At 26.7% G+C, this 20167-nt stretch overlaps 4 protein-coding genes and 1 long non-coding RNA gene across 5 annotated transcripts; 3 read left to right on the forward strand and 2 right to left on the reverse strand.

Annotated features, from left to right (window-relative positions):
- Positions 1-554: 554 nt before the first annotated feature.
- Positions 555-842, reverse strand: LOC147658658 (uncharacterized). Its single transcript, XR_015293007.1, has 2 exons — positions 746-842; positions 555-673 (listed from the first exon to the last, which is right to left on the reverse strand). It is a non-coding gene; the product is annotated as an uncharacterized LOC147658658 (long non-coding RNA).
- LOC147658659 (odorant receptor Or2-like) lies at positions 668-3664 on the forward strand. The gene is made up of 6 exons (XM_086911078.1): positions 668-1008; positions 1312-1564; positions 1874-1977; positions 2142-2480; positions 2838-3113; positions 3288-3664. The coding sequence occupies exons 1-6, from the start codon at positions 736-738 to the stop codon at positions 3348-3350; spliced, it is 1308 nt and encodes a 435-aa protein (XP_086767204.1). The 5' UTR covers positions 668-735; the 3' UTR covers positions 3351-3664.
- Positions 3665-4134: 470 nt separating this feature from the next.
- Positions 4135-8338, forward strand: LOC100871780 (odorant receptor 13a-like). The gene is made up of 6 exons (XM_086911204.1): positions 4135-4366; positions 4780-5032; positions 5234-5337; positions 5505-5825; positions 5910-6185; positions 6619-8338. Exons 1-6 carry the CDS (start codon positions 4172-4174, stop codon positions 6685-6687), a joined length of 1218 nt encoding a protein of 405 aa, XP_086767330.1. The 5' UTR covers positions 4135-4171; the 3' UTR covers positions 6688-8338.
- Positions 6826-19802, forward strand: Rsod (superoxide dismutase family protein Rsod). Its single transcript, XM_086911024.1, has 20 exons — positions 6826-6880; positions 13902-14138; positions 14617-14839; positions 14930-15095; positions 15157-15370; positions 15455-15734; positions 15870-16135; positions 16233-16416; positions 16596-16835; positions 16945-17035; positions 17133-17383; positions 17490-17664; positions 17727-17998; positions 18099-18210; positions 18270-18356; positions 18492-18626; positions 18700-18974; positions 19093-19217; positions 19287-19442; positions 19516-19802. Exons 2-20 carry the CDS (start codon positions 14111-14113, stop codon positions 19605-19607), a joined length of 3372 nt encoding a protein of 1123 aa, XP_086767150.1. The 5' UTR covers positions 6826-6880; positions 13902-14110; the 3' UTR covers positions 19608-19802.
- On the reverse strand, positions 7958-11418 carry Mlc2 (myosin regulatory light chain 2). Its single transcript, XM_012489915.3, has 5 exons — positions 11361-11418; positions 9647-9874; positions 9096-9279; positions 8871-8943; positions 7958-8425 (listed from the first exon to the last, which is right to left on the reverse strand). Exons 1-5 carry the CDS (start codon positions 11361-11363, stop codon positions 8275-8277), a joined length of 639 nt encoding a protein of 212 aa, XP_012345369.1. The 5' UTR covers positions 11364-11418; the 3' UTR covers positions 7958-8274.
- Positions 19803-20167: the final 365 nt, after the last annotated feature.

Raw genomic sequence — 20167 nt, forward strand, 5'->3', positions numbered from 1 at the left:
TTTTTTCAAAAATTTCATTACACATCCACGTATGTTAATCCACGTGTTGATTAGATATCGAATATACATGTTTTTTTTTTTTACATGTATTTTTATGTTTTTAAAACGAGATACGAGATCGAATGCTATTTAAACAAATAATTCCAAGAAAATTCGTTTATACATAAATTTATAACATTTCATCAAAAGTGTTTGTTTAAAAATAGCACGAATAATAATGATTAAATAAATTTTTCATCGAGTTAAACAAATTAATTCGCTTTATTTAATCTCATCGCACAAATTAATATTCTTCCTTTTCCTCGCAATTCTTCAATTTTTTCTTCCAAACCTTTTCTTCACCACTTTTTTACAAATTCAAAAATAAATTACAAACTCACTATCACAACTCACTCATTTAACATGCTGAAATTTCTCTGTGACCAGAACGACAGCTGCTAACACCGCTTCGATTTCACAGAGAAGTCCATCCAAGAATCATGCATAACACATCAATAGGTTAGATTCGATCTACGCTTAATTCATCCGCTCCTCGAGCACCATTTCTCTTGAGAATCGCGAGTTCTTTGTCATCTTCTCTCTTTTCTTTCTTTTTTTTTTTCTTTTCCTTTTTTCCTTCTTGCCTTCTTTCATCGTATCGATATAAAGTAAATAGAAAGTAGGCGATCTGTAACTAAAGGATACACGTTAGATCAAAGCTGAACTGAAGAAACACGGTAGTAGAAGTAACAATCGATGCACAAACCTTGTACAAGCGTGTTGAGTTCAATATCTGAGAGAAGATATTCCAGTCGTTTTTACTCGATTGTCAGAGGCATCGAAATGGAAAAGGACGATTTTTCAATCAACTTGTCGTCGATTTTCATTAAACTCATGGGAATATGGATGGCGAATGGCCGATCGGAGAAATGTGTGAGAAACGTGACGATCGTGTACAGCATCATCGCGCTTCTTTTTGGACTGTGGTTACAAATTACGGATATGTATTATTCGTGGGGCGATTTTTCTGTAAGTATTCACTACTTCTGTTACTTGTTGAAATGGAATTTACAAATTTTTATAAAATATCACACACACGTTTAAGTAGTGTATTCTATTAATTGTGTTGTTTATTGTATTGTAATTGTGCTTCGATACGTTAAGAAAAATGAAAAAAAAAAAAAACAATTTGCAATATATTTGAAAAATTGAGAATATTTTTTTTAATATTTTTTATGAATATTTCTCGAATAAAATTTTGATTCAATGCAATTTATATTAAGAATTCTACTGGTCATTTTCAACAATCTCACTCTCTCTTTCTTTTTATAGGAATGTATCTTTTCTATGTGCAATATGCTATCGATAGCCGCACCCCTTTTGAAACTAATCACTCTGATTGTGCATAGGAAAGATTTTTTTTATTTGATTTTGTATCTACAAAGAAAATTTTTGCACGGAGATTACGATGATTACGAACGAAACATTGTGCTCAACTGTAAACGGAAATGCACGTTCTTCACTTGTTCTTTGACTTTCACCACTCTGGCCACCGTTGTTTCTTACATTATTAATCCACTTGTTGGTAAGTTAAAATTCAATAAAAGATGGATCGTCAGAAATTTTTCAAAAATTAAAAAATTTCGAATTTCTCTTATTATTTTTGCAATTTGACAATTTCGTAAATTTTTTTTTTTATTATTATTCTTATTTTAATAGTAATAATAATCGCATTGAATTTGACTTCAGCTTTGCAATTATCGAAAAATAAAATTTTTCGCAAGTCAGAAAGACGATTTATTAAGCTTGTAATATATACTTAATTTTTAAAAATTGTATAAATGTAAATGTAATAATTAAAAAACAAAATATTGTTACATTACTTATATTTCAGCTAATATTGGAAGAAACGAATCAGACAGAGCGCTTCCGTTCAACATATGGATTGACTTACCACTAACTATAACTCCATACTATGAAATTACGTTCGTTTTAGAGGTATTGTAACTTCATCTTCATATTATCGTGTTACGAAATTGGTAAAAATCATTGATAATAAAACATGAACGATTAATTAAGATTTTTCTTCGTACTTGTTCGTATCCAATAGAATAATTTCCTGATATTTCAAAAAATATTAAAAGAAAAAAGAATTTTCATAGGTGATATCCTTATATCACATTGGGGTGAGTTACTTCTGTTTCGACAATTTTTTGTGCATTATGAATTTGCACGTGGCCGGACAATTTCAAGTGTTGCAACATAGAATTTCCAACATAACGGATTTGATAATTGAAAAGGAAGAGAAAAGGGAGAAATTAATTATGGACTCGTCCTACTTTGCAAGTAAATGTTATGCCATTTTTAAGAAGTGTATTCGCCAACACCAAGCCCTTATAGCGTATTGCAGAAAACTTGAAGAGGTATTCAATTTGATTGTCCTAGAGCAAGTTTTGATGTTCAGCTTGTTAATTTGTCTCGATGGATATCTGGTACTCATGGTTAGTATATATTATATTAATATGAACCACCAATTTAATAATACATTTTATAATTTTTATCATCGATTAATTTTTCTGCTTTCTAATATTTGATTCATATTTTTAACTCGCTAAATATTGAAAAAAAACGAATCGAACTCTATAAATAAATACGAAGATATCGATTGAACCTGATTTCAAGTTCAAGCGAGAAGCAAATAGAAGATAGAACGATCTCACTTGAATTGTTTTACTTTTATGTAAACTTTTGTGTCCATTCTGATCCCTAAAATCTTTCAAAAAAGTTACGATTGTATTAATTTAAAAAAGAAAAAAGTTCAAACATTACATTCTTACATCATGTGTGACTTCTTTCAGGCAGACACATCTACCACAACACGTTTGATCTTCGGCCTTCACATTACGGTATGCTTATGCCAATTGCTGATGTTCACTTACAGTTGCGACTGTATCATACGAGAGAGCTCGAGCATAGCCACGGCAGCGAATAGAGGACCATGGCCAATGATACCAATGACCACAAGCGGAAGAATGATGAAAAAAGATTTGATACTCGTTATTATGAGGTCTGGTACACCTTGTTGCTTGACAGGTAGAGGATTCTTTGTCGTGTCCTTGGAAACGTACACTAGTGTAAGTAGAACTGGAATATATTTTATAATACAAATATTATTTTATTTTAAAAATTTTGTATGTACAATGAAAAAACAAATTTAAAACTTTTTTAAAAAATCGTGATATAAAATATTTTATTCGATATAATAGAAATGTTAGGAAAGAGAAAAACGTGTGTCTCATTTGTTACAGGTTTTAAGTACTGCTGCATCATATTTTACGCTATTGAAACAACATTCAGAGGCACATTCTTAATATTTCAATAGTGCATGTTGTACATGAATCAAATCCTTGTATTTGTTCTATGTTTAACACCAATAACAGAGATATAGTTTTGTAGCAATAAAAATTTATCAATTTTTAATATTATATATTCTATCACTCTTCCTTCGATATATTATGTATATTCTTTCCGTACAAAACAATATTGTATACATCAATGTTACGCCATTTTATAAATTTCCAATTAAATTCAAATCAGATGATCGTCCCGAAGAAAATTTATAAAGAAAGAGAAAACGTTATTTCCGATTACACGAAACAAGATGACGCATGATATTAAATAATAAATCAAGAATACCTTCAAAAATACCTTCTTCTACCTCAACGTTTTTGCTTGAAAATTCATTTTTATTTTCTACCTTCGTCGAATGCACTTGTACCGAATTAAATATATCATATACACGTCTCTATCTCACAGATCAGTATCTCTTCTTCCCTCGTATAACGTCAACATAGTTCTATCCAGAACTTTCTGTTACATTCGATTGCCTCCCACAGTTCCACGAAGAGTTTTGCAACGCATCCTAAATCATGCATAACTCACCGATCATATACATTACGGCTAAAATTACCGTGGAAATGTCGAATAGGATTCGCGAATAGATATGTTACAATACATTTTCTTCGTGGCAATTCACGAATATCATTAAAGTCGAGTATACGCGAATGAAAGTATATTTGGAGATCAAAGGGATGGTAGGTCGAAACAATCGGTTCTGAAACTTTTCGATAATTGATAGAACGCTCTCCCTATAAATCCCTGGCCGTACAATCCGATCGCTCGAAGATCAAGTATGAATTTGAAATATCGTAAAGACCTTGCTTTTACCGTGGCATCTTTCTATCTAAGGGTCGTTGGCTTTTGGTTAACAACCAGCCGCCTGGAAGAGTGCTTCAGAATTGGCGTGGTCGTGTATACTATACTTGCGATCACCTTCTCTGCATGGGTTCAAATAAGAGGGCTTTATTTCAATTGGGGAGACTTTAGCGTAAGCTTGTCAAAGTTATATAAATCTTTTTTATATAGTTCTAAATTATTATATCGTTCCGAATTATATGATATTTTTTTAGATAATTTAAAAAAGTATATATTTTTATCTTTGCTGCAGAGAAGATATTATATATATATTTTTTTACAAAATTAATGAAACAACAATAAATTAATAAATTGCGTAAACTTTTCGTAAAATTCGAGTGCAAATCAAAGACAGTTTCAAATTTGAAAAATTCATTAGAATTAAGTCAATAATTTTATACGCAGTTTCTTTTTTTCTTTTAATTTTCTTTAACGTTCTTCTCGACGCGTAACGTTTTACTTGCTCCAAGATATTCAATCGAAAGCACTTTGTAATTTCTTCTATCCTATATTTTGAATCAATAATATAACACTGCACTGTTATAGGCCTGTACTTACATCGCATGCGATGGCTTGGGACTCGTCATGGATTTCTTCAAAATTTTCAGCCTATTCATACATCAGAAGAAGTTTCTTGGTTTAATGGCGTACATGCAGAAAAATTTCTGGCATTACGACTACGACGAAGAAGAAAACTTAATCGTGAAAGACACGAAGAAAACAACCGCGTATTTCGTCTGTATTCTCACATTTTCTTCCCTATCTTCGATTTTCATGTATATGTTCAGACCATTGTTGAGTAAGTTCATCCAATTTGATTTAACATTTAATTCTTTCTTACATTGTCAAATTATACATCTCAAAATGAATCAATATAAAATGAAAAATCATATAATATAATTATCTGAAGAATAAAGATTTGGATAATTGACGCTCTACTATATTAATTCATTTACAATTGAGTACGTATTTCAAATATTAATATAAATAATTATTTCAGCAAATATTGGGAGAAACGAAACAGATAGGATACTTATATTTAATATGTATCTGGACCTGCCATTGTCTATTTCACCGTATTATGAAATTGCATACACGATACAGGTATTAATCATTTTCCCCTATGCTGTCCCGTCGACACAAAAATTTCTGTATTTTAATTTGAATTAACTTAACACATTCATACTTCAAACTTGAAAGTCTCATTCTATTTGTACACTTAATTCCAATTGACCCCTTCGTGAAAAATAATTTTTCTCGCGTTTGGACAGATCGCTGCTTTAAACCAGGCTGGCAGTTGTTATTTTTGCTTCGACAATATATTTTGCATCTTGTGCCTGAACGTAGCCTGCCAGTTTCGCATATTACAATACAGAATAGCCAATGCGCCAATTTTAAAAAAGAAGGAAAACCTCGACTCGTCTAAATATCCTTCAGACGAATGTTACAACGCGTTTAAAAATTACATTCAACAGCATCAAGCTCTCCTCGACTTCTGCGAAACCCTCGAACAGATATTCACGATAATCGTGGTCGGGCAAATATTAATGTTCAGTATATTATTCTGTTTCCTTGGATACCAAGTGATCTTGGTTAGTTGGCTTAATTATTCGTTTTGCAGACAAATACTAGCCACGAAAGAAAACTTTATTTTTAATTAATAATTTGTCGTACAGGCAGATCTCACCACTTCTTATCGCGTGTCCTTCATATCTTATCTATTCGCCGGTATGTGCCAGTTGTGGATGTTCACGTACAGTTGTGATTGCATAACGCAAGAAAGCGCGGAAATAGCTTCGGCCGCGTACACTTCACCATGGATAGATCTACCGATGGATAAGTTTGGGAAAATGTTGCGAAAAGATTTGCAAATTGTCGTCATGAGGTCAAGACGAGCCTGTTGTCTGACTGCGTGTGGTTTCTTTCCTATATCCCTTGAGACTTACACCAAAGTGATTATTACTTTTCACGAGAAAATTTGGAAAATTTATTTTTAATCGATTCTTATTTTCAGAAAAAAATTGTGAATCTGTTAGAAACAAATTTTCCAAATTTCTTCATGATGAAATAATTGAATGATTGATTATAATATTTGGACTTTTTGGATTTATTTTATGTTACTACTGTTTTAATTTCAGTTTATTTAACCGTGAATTTAAAAAATAAAAATTTGTCAAAAGAAGTTTTAACGAGAATGATAAATATTTTGGGTTTCGAGAATTTTAAATTTCAAGAATTCTCGAGATATCTGAAAGCAAGATAATTTATTTTTGGCATAGAATGTTGAAATTTATTTTAATTTTTCTTTTATTCTTTTTTTTTTTTTTTACTGCAATTTTTATCACAATTTCTATAATATAATATTTTGTTACTTTCACATTGCAGATCATGAGTACCACAATGTCGTATTTCACTTTGTTGAAACAACGAACAGTAGATGCAATAGACACATAATTGCTCCAGTTTTCAATTATGCGAGTTCACGAAATGTTCTGTTATACAAATCGTTTAAACGAGAAAACAGGAATGATTAAACAAAAAAAAAAAAAAAAAAAACAAGAAATAATTTTAATCAATTGTATATTATTATATTATAACGACAATAACGTATAACGGACTGATTTAAAACTTACAAGCAAGTTTTTAAGTAAGTAAATTTCATTAATTAACAAATTAATTCAAACTTGTCTAGCAATACATTTTAAAATTATTTTTTTATTATTTTTTAAATTATTATACCTGTCTATCTTGCAAAGCAAAATTTTTATATTATTGTATTTCACTTACTTCGTGTTAAGTAAGACACCATGTTAAAATAAAATATAATATTCTATATCTTTATAAAATAAATAAGCACACAGAGCAAATATCGATTATTTTATTATAATATAATAATAAGTACTTTATTGCAATACAAAAGTTGTTCAAATACTATATTGTGAATTTTTCGAAGATCAATTCCAAAAATTAAAACGTGAAAATTGATATACAAAAATGTCGATTGAAGCTTACTTAAGTCTGCTTTGAATAAAAATGAGAAGGTGTGACTCTTTATCTCTATCTTTCTTCCTCTGAAATTGCTTATAACTTAACGAATAAGTTTCAACCGATATTTTTGCGTTCACTTTCTTCTAGAATCCTCTAGGAATCTTTCAAAGGAATCCTTATACTAATGATTAATTATAAATTACAGTAGTTGACCATCATCAGCACATAATTTGACATTTTGCCAATTTTAAACCAGAGAGGCTTTCAGAAAATTATGTAATCACAATTAAAAGTTTAATTTTAAATTATGTCACATTATTGCATAACATACGATATATTGCATCTTACACACTGAAAAGAAAAGAAAAATAAATGATAAAATTTAAAAAAAAGAAAATTAAATAGAATATCATTCTCTGCGATCAGAAATTTTCATATTCGAAGTAATTATGTTTTATTCAATGTGTATTATTGTTAAACATTGTTTTATTGTTTTATATATATATATATATATAAATAATACAAAATGCAAGAAACATAATAACTGATACCACTGATACAAAAATATCTTGTTCGATTATTCTCTAAATGAATCACACAACAAAAACATTCTTTCTTATTTAATGTTATCAGAATTTTTGTTTTGTAGAATTTTGGAAGGAAAAGATGCATAATAATATTGAAATAATACGTATATATATATGTATACGGATCAAAATTAGAACAAGAATCATTGTAAAGTTTTAAAATAATTTTATTATATGAACAATAATATGGAGATTTCAAAGCCTCGATTTTCGGCAGACGCGCTGTTTCCACTTCCAAGAATCTATTCATTCATCTATCCATTTCTTACAATCATTGCGAATCAAAATCATCGAGAAACAAATGAGAAGAAAATATTTATAAAAAGCGTATATATTTTTACTTCTAAAAAATCGATTTTTCGTCACTTGGAAATTGGATCAAGCGGGCCTGACGCTAACACGAGACTTCGTTTTCAATGAACAGAATTTTAACAGAAGTTTTTTTAATGCTGAGAGTCACTTAAATTTATTCCTCATCTTCCTCCTGTCCAGTCAACATTGCAATAAGACTTTGCGTGTCGATAAATCCCTTATCATCAATGTACATATTATCATACGCATCGTCGACCTCCTTCGCGGTAAATTTGTCACCATACGTCATCAAGGCGTGCCTCAATCTATGGAGGAAAAGGGATTTTTAATTTTTGTAAGAACGTGCTCGAATTGTTTGTCAAAAATATTGATTAAAATTGAAGATCGAATAAAAATATCAGTAAATTTGTTCGATCTCTTTTTTTTTTTTTTTCAAAGATGATACAAATATTTTTTTAAACTAATGTATAAATTATTTGAAAGAATGTAGCGCAAATTTATTTATTTATTTTTACACCAGATGGCGGTAAAATGAGACTTTATCTTCGTCTCGCTTCGTTTAGCGCGATCTTAAATTGCTTATAACAGCGTTTATACCAATTTTTCTCATCATATTTTCTAAATTTAACAAATTTATATTAACATATTTTGGATATTTTGGAATATGGAGAATTATAAGTGTGCATTGTGGTGGAAATAAGGAAAAGTAAAAGTACTTTAATTACAATAAGAATAATTCTCATCACTCACCTTTCACCATCAATTTTACCATTGACATCAAAGGTACTGAAGGCAGCGATTACAGTTTCATCGTCATCCTGACCTGAGAACAAGAAAGAATAGTATTATTAAAATATTGGATAAATCAAAGGAAGCCAATCTCTAGATTATTCAACTGAATTAGGAAAAAATATCGTATAAGAGGTGATCACATATCTTCTTATGAATATATATATATATATGTATATTGTATACCTGATCCCGACATGCGAGATGCAAAGAGATTCAATAACTGAGTAAAGTTGATAGGAGCAGGAGCTTCGTTTAGCATATCGTCAAGCTCTTTATCAGTGACCAGACGGCCAACATTGTCAAAAGTGGCACGAAGATCGTTCTTTCCAATTATACCATCCTTGTCTTGATCCATAAGCTGGAATGCCTGGTGAACGTAAGCAATCAAATGTTATTCTTTATTATACAGCTGATCAATTTCTCGTGCGTTCACAGTGAATAAAAATTAGCGATCAAAGCCTATTGTAAACATATTGTAAAATATTTTATTATTCATGATTCTAAAATAAATAACGAATAATCCAATTGAGATTGTGTTCAAACTTTTAACTCGACTTTTAATTATCAATATAATAATTTTTGTTCTATAATGAATTAGAAAAAAGTCAAAATTGCAAGATAAAAAAAGAAGAAAGAAAAAAAAGTATTCCGAGCTTCGAATTTAAGATTTTTATGAATTTGAAAATTAGGTTTTAGAGTCTGTAATAATTATTCGTGCTAAAATTTCGATCTACCTCTTTAAATTCGGCAACTTGTTTCTGAGTAAACATAGAAAACACGCTGGATCCAGCGCGTTTAGCTTTGCGGCTACCCCGACTACTTGCTCGAGTTGAGCCAGATTCTTTGGGTGTGCTTGGCGCTGGAGTTGGTGGCTTTTCCGGTTCCGGTTCCGGTTCTGGTGGAGGAGGTGCTGGCGCTGCCTCCTCCTTCTTTTTAGTCTTCTTCTTCTTCTCTTTATCCGCCTAAAATTCATCGTGATTTCGTGTATCATTCGAGTCAACATTATTTGAATTTCTTCTGAGAGAAGAAAAATGAAAATTTATCAAATTTCTTCAAAAATTTATTGTAATATATTTAAGTTTAATTTCTCCATTCCGTTCAACGCGTGCAAATCAAAAAATATTTGTAAAAAAAAAAAGAAAAATACTTTATTTTTTTGTGTCTTTTTAATTAATACATTATATCATGTTTACAACACGTGTTTATGCAAAGTTCATAAATCATATATATTATAAATCGATAATTATAAATATTGCAATTTTTCAGAATATATAAAATAAAAAGATAAAAGAATAAGTCGGTTTAAAATATTTAATTTACGAATTGTTTGTAAATGGAACGGTACACATTTTAATCTCAGATAAATGAAATTATAATTGAAATTATATAACAAAAGTATTCCAATTATTATCCAATATTTTGCCAAGAGTGAGCTAGCTTGAATAACATCAAAGAAAATTCGGAAGGCGTTGCTCATAAGAGTTAAAAATAGGGTCGTTCTATCATCCATAGTATAGTTGAAAATAAGCCAAGACAAATATAGACCTTTTATCCCGTACAGCCTCTCGAATTACTATGCAGTTACGTAATTTTCTTATTTTTATAATATATATCTAACAAATAAACAACTATAGATCTTATAAAACAAAGTAAACTCGATATAATTCATAGCGTGTAAAAAAAAAAAAAGAAATAAACAAAAGAAATCATATAACTAACTACATGTATAATTAAACTAAATTGTATTCGAATATGAACTGTATCAAGAATCGAATATTAGAAATTTTTATTAAGATTAAACTTAAAATTTGTTTGTCTATTCATTGAAAGATTTTCAAATCCAATGGTGTATCGCCATTAAATATATGGCATAATTCCTATTGATTTAAGGTTCTAAAGTTACGATTTTATTATCGAAAAATAATAATTGAAATCCAAAGTCAAAAATTTGATTCCAGTTATAAGGATTAAAATCCAAAGCTGCGCGGACAAACAAATGGAACAACACACAATGGAATGAAAGAAAACAAATAATAAATATAATATCCAATTAAAAAATGGAAACGGCCAAAAATCTAATTAAAGATCACTGTTTACACTTCATTAAAACACAAAATATTGTATATTTCGTGCAAATTTTGCACTCTGATGAATACCATTCACATATATATATATATACAATTCCAGACACAGTTTACAATATACGATTCATCTAATTTCCAGAAAAATTTACCCTTTTGCAAACAAGTCGAACATGTTTCCACCACTAGTCACGTATACGATGCGTAACGTATTTCTCTGTGATATCCCCACTTTTTTTTAGAGGGAGAAAAAAATAAAAAAAAAAAAAAAAGATTCAACGGCAGGACAACAGGCAATTTTCCCGAATATTTTTCCCGAAAACCGATTTTTATCAACCAAAATCACGATATGTACTCGATTACTTACCATGTCTACAGTTGGTTTGTAAGAGGATGGTGCGAGATGGTCAGAACGAACCAACTGTCCGAATCATAGAAGTGAACTTGTCTAAGTAACTTTGCTTCATCTCCCCCACTACGTCACCGTTGCTTGAGCAGGGGTGCCTTGCCCGGGTACAACGCCAACGCCTATCTGACCATATTTAGTGCGAGCCACCTCAAAATAGCAACCCTTTCAACGTTTCGACTAAAACAGTTTGCCGAGAGATCGTAAGAACCATCAAGAGGCCGCTGGGCCCTTTTTCGCAGTTCTCGCGGATTTACTTTTTTCGAGGAAAAAAGTATATGAGTCAAGGATAGGGGAATTATGCACGATTAAAAAGCCTTCCTCGATATCTGACGCTTGGAAGGAATTTTCTTCCGTCACCATTTTGCGGCCATCGTTCCGGAAGTGTCCTCCAATTCCTTCTAAGTTATTAATTTTCTATCTGATCGTTTAGTGTTTTCTTCGTGTTGTCCTCGTTATGGGTCCTCCAAATAAATTAAGGAAATAGATATTTCTAAGTAATTTCTGTATCGAAGATGGAGATGGATAAATTAGAAAAATATATATATATATATATATATATATATATATTTTTTTTTTTTATTCGTTTTAATTTTCGTTAATTCTTGCATGTAATAAATTTACGAAAAATTGTATTCAAATTATTTATTGGATCGACTTATAATAATTAATTTCATTTTTAAAAGTCTAATTTCAGTTGAAAATTTTTTTTTAATTCAATAAATTTCTTATATTGTTTTAATTAAAGAAAAATTTAATATTAATTTATATAATTCGTAGTTTCAATTATTATTTTTTTTTACTATTTAAAAAATTTTGCAGTAAAAAAGATAATGAATAATTTCTTGGCGTTAAAAAAATATGAATGTGATACAATAATATCAATCATATTGTTTAATTTTTGTTAATATTATTGTTTTTGTCTTTTTGCATTGATGAAAAAGAATTTTTTTACAATTGTCTAAAAATAAAATTTCGTTTAACAAAATTAGATGTTGTAAAGTTTATTTTTTACCGTGAATTACAAACCTAATAATTTAATTTATTATATTAGAAAAGTATAGCAAAAATTGTGAAAAAATACAATTTGTTGAAATGTATTAAGTAAATATGATTTTCTAATGATTTTCTAAAAAAAAATTATCACATTTAATATTAAAAAATAAAATGTTTAATAGTCGAGTATTTTTCAAATGTAATATAAATTTCCGGTTTATGCACCGGAATGATCAAAACACGTGGTTACTAAAAATATCTGACCGATATTTGAGATCAGAAAACATTAGCGTATTCTGCATACCTTATCAAATTTTCAATGTGTTTTATCATTTTTCTTTTTTATATATTTCAAAAATATTAATAATTATAATAATTTTTGAACTTAATACATACGACGTTAATTAATTAAAATAATATTGCATAAATATATTAATAACATTTATGTATTCAAGAAAAATTATGTACGAAAATGTATAATATATCTAAAATAAATTAAATATTTAATAAATAAAGTAAAATTCTAAATATTTTAATATATTTCAAGATATGTTCATAATAATATAAATTTGTATAATTAATATACTATTGAATAATTATAATTATATCATTCATCAAAAATTTTTTCGTGATGAAGGAAATAAATAAAAAAAAATTTCTTAAATATTAACAAATAGAAAATAGTAAATAAAAAATCAAGTAGCAAATAAAATAAAAAGAGGAATATCATTAGCAAAAAATTGATTATTAATTATTTAAAAAGAGCAATATTTGTCTATCGCTTAAAAAAATATCTGTATATCTATTTCTAATAATAAACTACAATAGAATCGTTAATTATTTACATGGCTCGACTTAATAATAAAATCTGACTTAAAATCATTATACAGCGTGATCATTTTCACAACAAAACTCGCTTATTTTCATCATTTATTTAATATATTATTCTCTTTCATTATTAATAAAATTTAATCATTTTCATCAACTATATTCATCTAAATAAATTATTAATTTTTGAATTATTTTATATGAATATTTTCATTTTCAAAAAGTTTAAAATTTCTTAATATTTTATTATTATAATTATAATTTTAAAATGATAAAAATATATTAATTTTCAATTATTTAATTCTAATATATCTATACTCAAATTGATCCAAGAAATCGATTAAGAAAAATAATTTTATTTAATAAGAATAACGCATAATATAAAAATAAAAATATAAAAATAATAAAATATAAAACATATCTATAATACCATTTTATTAAAAAATTATTCTATAATCAATTTTAAAAAAATATACACTATACAATAAATTATTATAAAACTTTATTTGCTAAGCATATATTTAAGAGAAGAAAATTAAGTAAATATATATTTCTACTTCAATTATTTTATAAATAAACAAATTGTTAGTTTATTAATGTACAATATGCAATATATAATAATTTTTTCGTCAAGTATTTTTATAACCTATGATTTCATGTACTTCCTCAATGGGAAAGTTGTGTACCATTTTTCGCCTTCACGGTACTCCCACCATATCGTTCAAAGAAATAAGAAAGTAAAGACAACGTGCCTTGACTGGTTTTCATTACAAGGTAACTGCCTGACGTAGTATAGTTTAGATCACAAATTATTTGTATTAAAACAAAAGTTAAAACTCAAATTATTTTTAAAAATGCTTTTAAATACTATTTTACAGTAGAACAAAATGTGGTGGTTTTTCTTGTTAAATTATGGTGAGTGAAAATTAATATAAAAAAAATATATTTTTGATTTTATTTTAATAACTTTATTAATTTAACTTTATCGTTTGATTTTGCTTGAAATTTTAGAATATGTATTCGAGATTGTTAAATATAAAAAACAAAATTTGAATAAAGAAATAATACAACGTTTTTCTTCACATATTGTTGAATATATAATATATTATTTATATATAATAAAAAAATAATTATTCTCTTTAGTATAAATAAAATTTGTAAAATAATTAAATTGAGAATATAATAATAATAATAAAATAATTGTAAAATCATTATATCTTTTGTTATATTAATAATAATAATTCCGATTCTCATTATATTTTAATAATAATAATAATTATTAAAAAAATTAAATTTTTTTCAAAATTCTTTCCAATTTCTTAATATAAGTTTGTCATATTTTGTGTCTCATATTATAAATCATATTAATAAATGTTTATTTATTTTTTTACAGTTAATATTGCATATTCGTTACGTCTCGTCTCATATATTTCTTCTGGCGGACTTCATGGAGAAATTCAATTTGAAAAAGCTACAGAGACATCAGTAAAAATTCGATTTTCACTCGAAACAACTTTGCAATATCCGGAACAGCAATGGTTTTGGTCAATTACTGAATTTCCTGTCGATTATACACTTATAAACGATAGATGTAATAGACAATATATTGGAAAAAGGTATTTTTCTCATTTTTTACATTTAAAAAAAATTTATTTTCGATGTATAATCACATATCTCATTTAAAAATTGCAACTTTAAATTTATAGTATCATCAGCTTAACAGAATTTATTGGACCACTTGTTATACCTGGAAATGAAACGGGATATGTAGAAATTTCTGGGATAAGTTTAACTGGAGAAATGGGTTTATGGGGCAAAGGTTTAATATTTGAAGATGCATATTCAGATAGAACCATTTGTGCTTCAATAACGGTAATTTTTAAAACGATAATAATCTTTTTGAAATATAAATTATAATTTTCTGAATTTTTAGGTACTAGAAAATAATGTAGAAAAATTCGCTGAAGTACGTTTTTACGATACTATAGCAGGAAGTATTTGGTTTCGATGGTTAGGCGATAATGATATTAGTGATACGTTAATTTATGTAGATTTATATCACGTTAATAATAAAAAATTACGAGGTACAAACTATACAGAACATTATTGGAAAATTTATGTAACTGACATTCTTGACATCAGTAAAGGTATAACTTTCTTATAAATTTATCATTCAATAATTTATAAACTAATAATATATTTTCACTAAATATTTTATTCTTATTTATCAGATAAATCAAGTTGCAACATTTTACAAACTATCTTTGATCCTAATAATGCGGGTAATGGTCAAGCAATTGGTGATATAGATATACGTTTAGGCAAAATAAAAGTAGCTGTAAATCATCATAATAGGTATAAAACTTTAGAAAAGGATTCAAAATTATCTCTACTGCCTATTGATTTGCTTGAACCCTATCGTCAATTATATTTAGTCATATTTCATCCAAAACATGAAAATTCCTTTTTAACATGTAGTAAGATTAATTACAGAAAACCTATCTTTGCTAAGTAAGTACAATTATCTAATACTATTTTATAAAAATTTAAGTTTTTTTATATCTTTTATTTATATATATTCATATTAATATTAATTTAAATATATTCTCTTCATATTAATTTAAATTTTGAATTTGAACAATTTAGAACTTTAATTAATTCTCATGGTATCAAAGGAGAAATATCACTAACTCAAATAACTCCATTTTATCCAACATGGATTAATATATCATTAACACCAATCAATGACTTAAAAACAAGATTACGCTATGCTACTAAAATAAAGTCATATAGTATTCATGAACTACCTCCAGATCCAATAAAAATTTCAAGTTCTACTGCTGAATTATGTAATACAACTAAACAAATATATAATCCAAATAATATTGATATGATGACAATGCCACCTGCAGGTAAACATATTAAATTGTTTCTTTAGTTCAATTTATTTATTCAATATAATATGTTTAAATAATTGTGGTCAAATATTAATGGAATAATTATATAAAGGATTTGGAACTCAAGATCAATATGCCATTGGTGATCTTTCTGGGAAACTTCAAGGACGTAAAGAAGGATTCTATCATTATGATATTTTACCAGGAAGTGCTAAACTTAATGGAATTTATTGGGATACATATCTTCCACTTTCAGGAATGTATAGTGTAATTCATCGAGGCCTTGTTCTTCATAAGTACTTATCATTTCTATACAAATTTTCTTCTTTTTTTTTCATTTTAACTTTTATTTAAACAGTTTTTATTTTATTTTTATTCTTATTTATATAGTTATAAAATATAAATTTTTCAAAATAGTTTCTATAAAATAGTTTCTATAAAATATATAAATAATAATACATATTTTTCAAATCAGATATAATGAAACTGATAATCAAAGTACAATGCCATGGATCTGTGGCACTATAAATCTTTATTTACCAGATAATACTGGAGAAATGCCAATAATAACTGCACAAGTAATATATAGATATCCAATTGTTGGAAAAATAATTTTTCGCCAGCCAAAAAATGAACCTCAAATGGATACTACTATTATAATTGAAAATTTAATTCATGCAGATGGTAATACTTTAAATAATTCAGGACATCATAGGTGTGATATTTTAATGTATTTATTATTAAAAATCTTTATAACAAAAATGTTTAATTTAACTATAATTTAAATAATTTAATAATTCAATTAATCCATCGATATTATTTAGATGGATGATTCATGATAATCCACCAGGCAAAGATTATTATAGCTGGATGGATAGATGTTTAAGTACTGGTGAACCTTATAATCCTTATAAAGTATAGTAATTAATCAATTATAATACTAATTATTTATATTAACATTTTTCTCTATTTATAATATTATATTTTTAAAAATATCATTTCAATTTATTAGGTAGAATGGAATTCAGATCATACTGAGTATTGTTCAATGTTAGAAACATCATTATGTCGTGTAGGAGATTTTATAAGACATAATACAATTGATATTGCTGGTAAAAAATTACATGGAACTCTTATAAGTCGAAAACTCTTCACAGATACAATGCTAGCTTTATCAGGTCCTAATAATATATTGGGTAAAAGTTTAGTGATTTATGATGATAATGGACCTCGTGCAAGAGGAGAAAGATTAGCATGTTCAATGTAATTCTATGTAAAATATAAAATATAAAAAAAAAATTTAATCAAAAATATTTTTAATATTAAATTTTTTTACTAACATAACTAAGATATCAATATTTTTATATAGAATTAGTGAAACATATCGTCGCAAAGCTATAGTAAAAGATTGGTTTGGAAATGGAGAATTTATTTTATTGAAAGGAAAATTACAATTTATACAGCAAAATGAATATGATGTTACAAATCTAGAAGTAAATCTTGATGGATTAGATGGAAAAATGAGTGGATATCATATACATATGGTAATACTAATAAAAGTAGAATCTCTTTTCTATTTATTTTAATAAAAGTTTATATATTTTAGACTCCAATTGAACAAGATTTAGAATTTCCATGTGAAAGTACATCCTTGTATGGACATTGGAATCCATTAAATGTTAATATTAGTAACATACCATCTCCAGAAGAAGGAACAAATGATCAATATGAAATGGGTGATCTTAGTGGAAAATTTGGGACTTTAGAGAATAAAAAAAGATATATGAAAACATTTAATGATACAATGCTTTCTTTATTTGGACCAACAAGTATACTAGGTCGAAGCATTGTAATTCATAAAAAAGAAAAAAATTTACGGTAATTATTTTTTATTTTATATTAATATAATTACTTTTTAAACTTTTTTCTATTTATTTTGTTTATTTGTTTATACCTTCAAGTAATCTTTTTCTTTGAGATGGGCTTGTTCAACTATAGAAAGAGGATATTCACCATCTGAAGCCATAGAATTAAGAGCAATTGCTTCTTTTCATCATCCACAAGGTTTTGCATATGGCTATATAAGAATGGTATTAGAAATGTAAATACAAGTAAAATATAAAATATGATTCAACATTAATTATTACAGACACAACTTATTCATCAAGATGGAAGTCAAAGCGAAACAATAATTGAAGTAAATTTACGACATCCTGGAAAATATGATCGTAATATTGTAAGATAAAATTATAGATAAATTTTATAATATAAAAAATAATATTGTAGATAAAATTTAATTGAAATATTTATTAAGAAAGTTGAAAAAAATTTAATAATAAATTCTAAATTAAATTAAAATATTTAATTATAGACAAAAGATCATAATTGGGCAATATATGTAAATCCTGTTGGAGTAGATGCAGCCGTTAAAATAAAGGATACTAGATGTGTAGCTGGTGGATATGTGTGGAATCCTTATTTTACACAATTAGCTGATCCTTTAAATGTATTAATTAAAATTATGTACAATTTCTATTTATATAAAATTTTTATTTTAATAAAAATAATTTTTTTAACAGGATGATCTATATAAACAAGAATGCGGTCCTGATTTACCGCTTAGATGTTATGTAGGAGACATATCAGGTCGATTAGGTCCTATTAATATAGGATTGGAAAGACAAATTTTTACAGATTCAAATTTTCCATTATCAGGAGCAGTATCTGCAATGGGAAGATCTATTATTGTTTTTGATGAAAATTTCGGAAGTAACAAATTTGCGTGTGCTAATATTGAACCTGATAACGATATTGTAAAATATGTAAATATAAGAAAACCACCACGTTTTGTATCGTAAGTACATATTCATCCAATATTTTATCTATTTTTTTTTTATCTTTCTCATTATTATATTAAAATTTCGAGATATAAATATTTTTAGAATTTATTCATTATTCAAATATTTTTATAGGGCACAATTTTTAGAAGATGTAAGAAAAATTATGGGAATTCCACATTGGATGTTATCTATAGATAATAGGAAAACTAAAGTTTTATATAATGGAGCATGTATCCAATTTTTATTGCATTTTAAAGGTAAATGAAAAATATATAATTTCTATAAGTACATTGAATAATGCATTTATTTTATAATTCTATATTTAGGTCCAATTGCTTACAATTTAGAACAAGATTTTAATAAACTTATATCAATTGGACGTTTAGATGTACCCAGTTTATATATACCAGGATATATTCCTAAAAAAAGAAATGGAACTTTAAATTACCGTCAATGTGGAAATCGAGATCCTAGTGATAAAAGTAAATAATTTTATAATTAATAATATTTATTCTAATTTATTTTTCAGTAAAATAATCAAAATTTTATTTTTAGATTTCAATATTCTACTTCAAAATATATCTTCACTATTTTATCCGAAATTTATTTTAATTATTACTACTTATATTATACTTAAATTAATATAATATTTAAATTAATTCTTATAAATTATATTTATATATATAATAAATATTTTATAAAATAATTTATCCTATTATATATATTCTAAAGTAATTTAAAAAATGAAATTATATAAATTTACATATAACATATATTTTTATACATCTTAATATATTTTTATTTTTATTTTAAAAAGCAATAAATTTAAATAAATATCGAAATCGTTTTTTAAGCGCATTTTTTAAAACAAATGAAAAAAAATTTAAAAAAAAATTATTTATAAATGAATGAAGCAAATAGTAGAATAAGATAAAAATATTAAAAATAGTAGAATAGAGATAAATATATTGAAATCAGCATCATTCTCCAAAATACCATAAATGAAAAATACAAAAAAAGAACAAAAAATAATGAGAAAAGGATAGAAATAGAACCAGAATTAAGAGATAGCGCTATCTCTTGAATATCAAAGACACTTTCAAAAACAAGATAAGGTAGAATAAGAATTGGAAATAACCGTCATCTCATGAATATTTTTAGAAAGAATTTTTAATAACTCTAATTGTCAATTCTTATGCTATCTCTA

Source organism: Apis florea, unplaced genomic scaffold, assembly GCF_048593485.1.
Source record: "Apis florea isolate Af1SG1 unplaced genomic scaffold, ASM4859348v1 contig_1789_pilon, whole genome shotgun sequence".
Taxonomy (NCBI): Eukaryota; Metazoa; Arthropoda; class Insecta; order Hymenoptera; family Apidae; genus Apis; species Apis florea.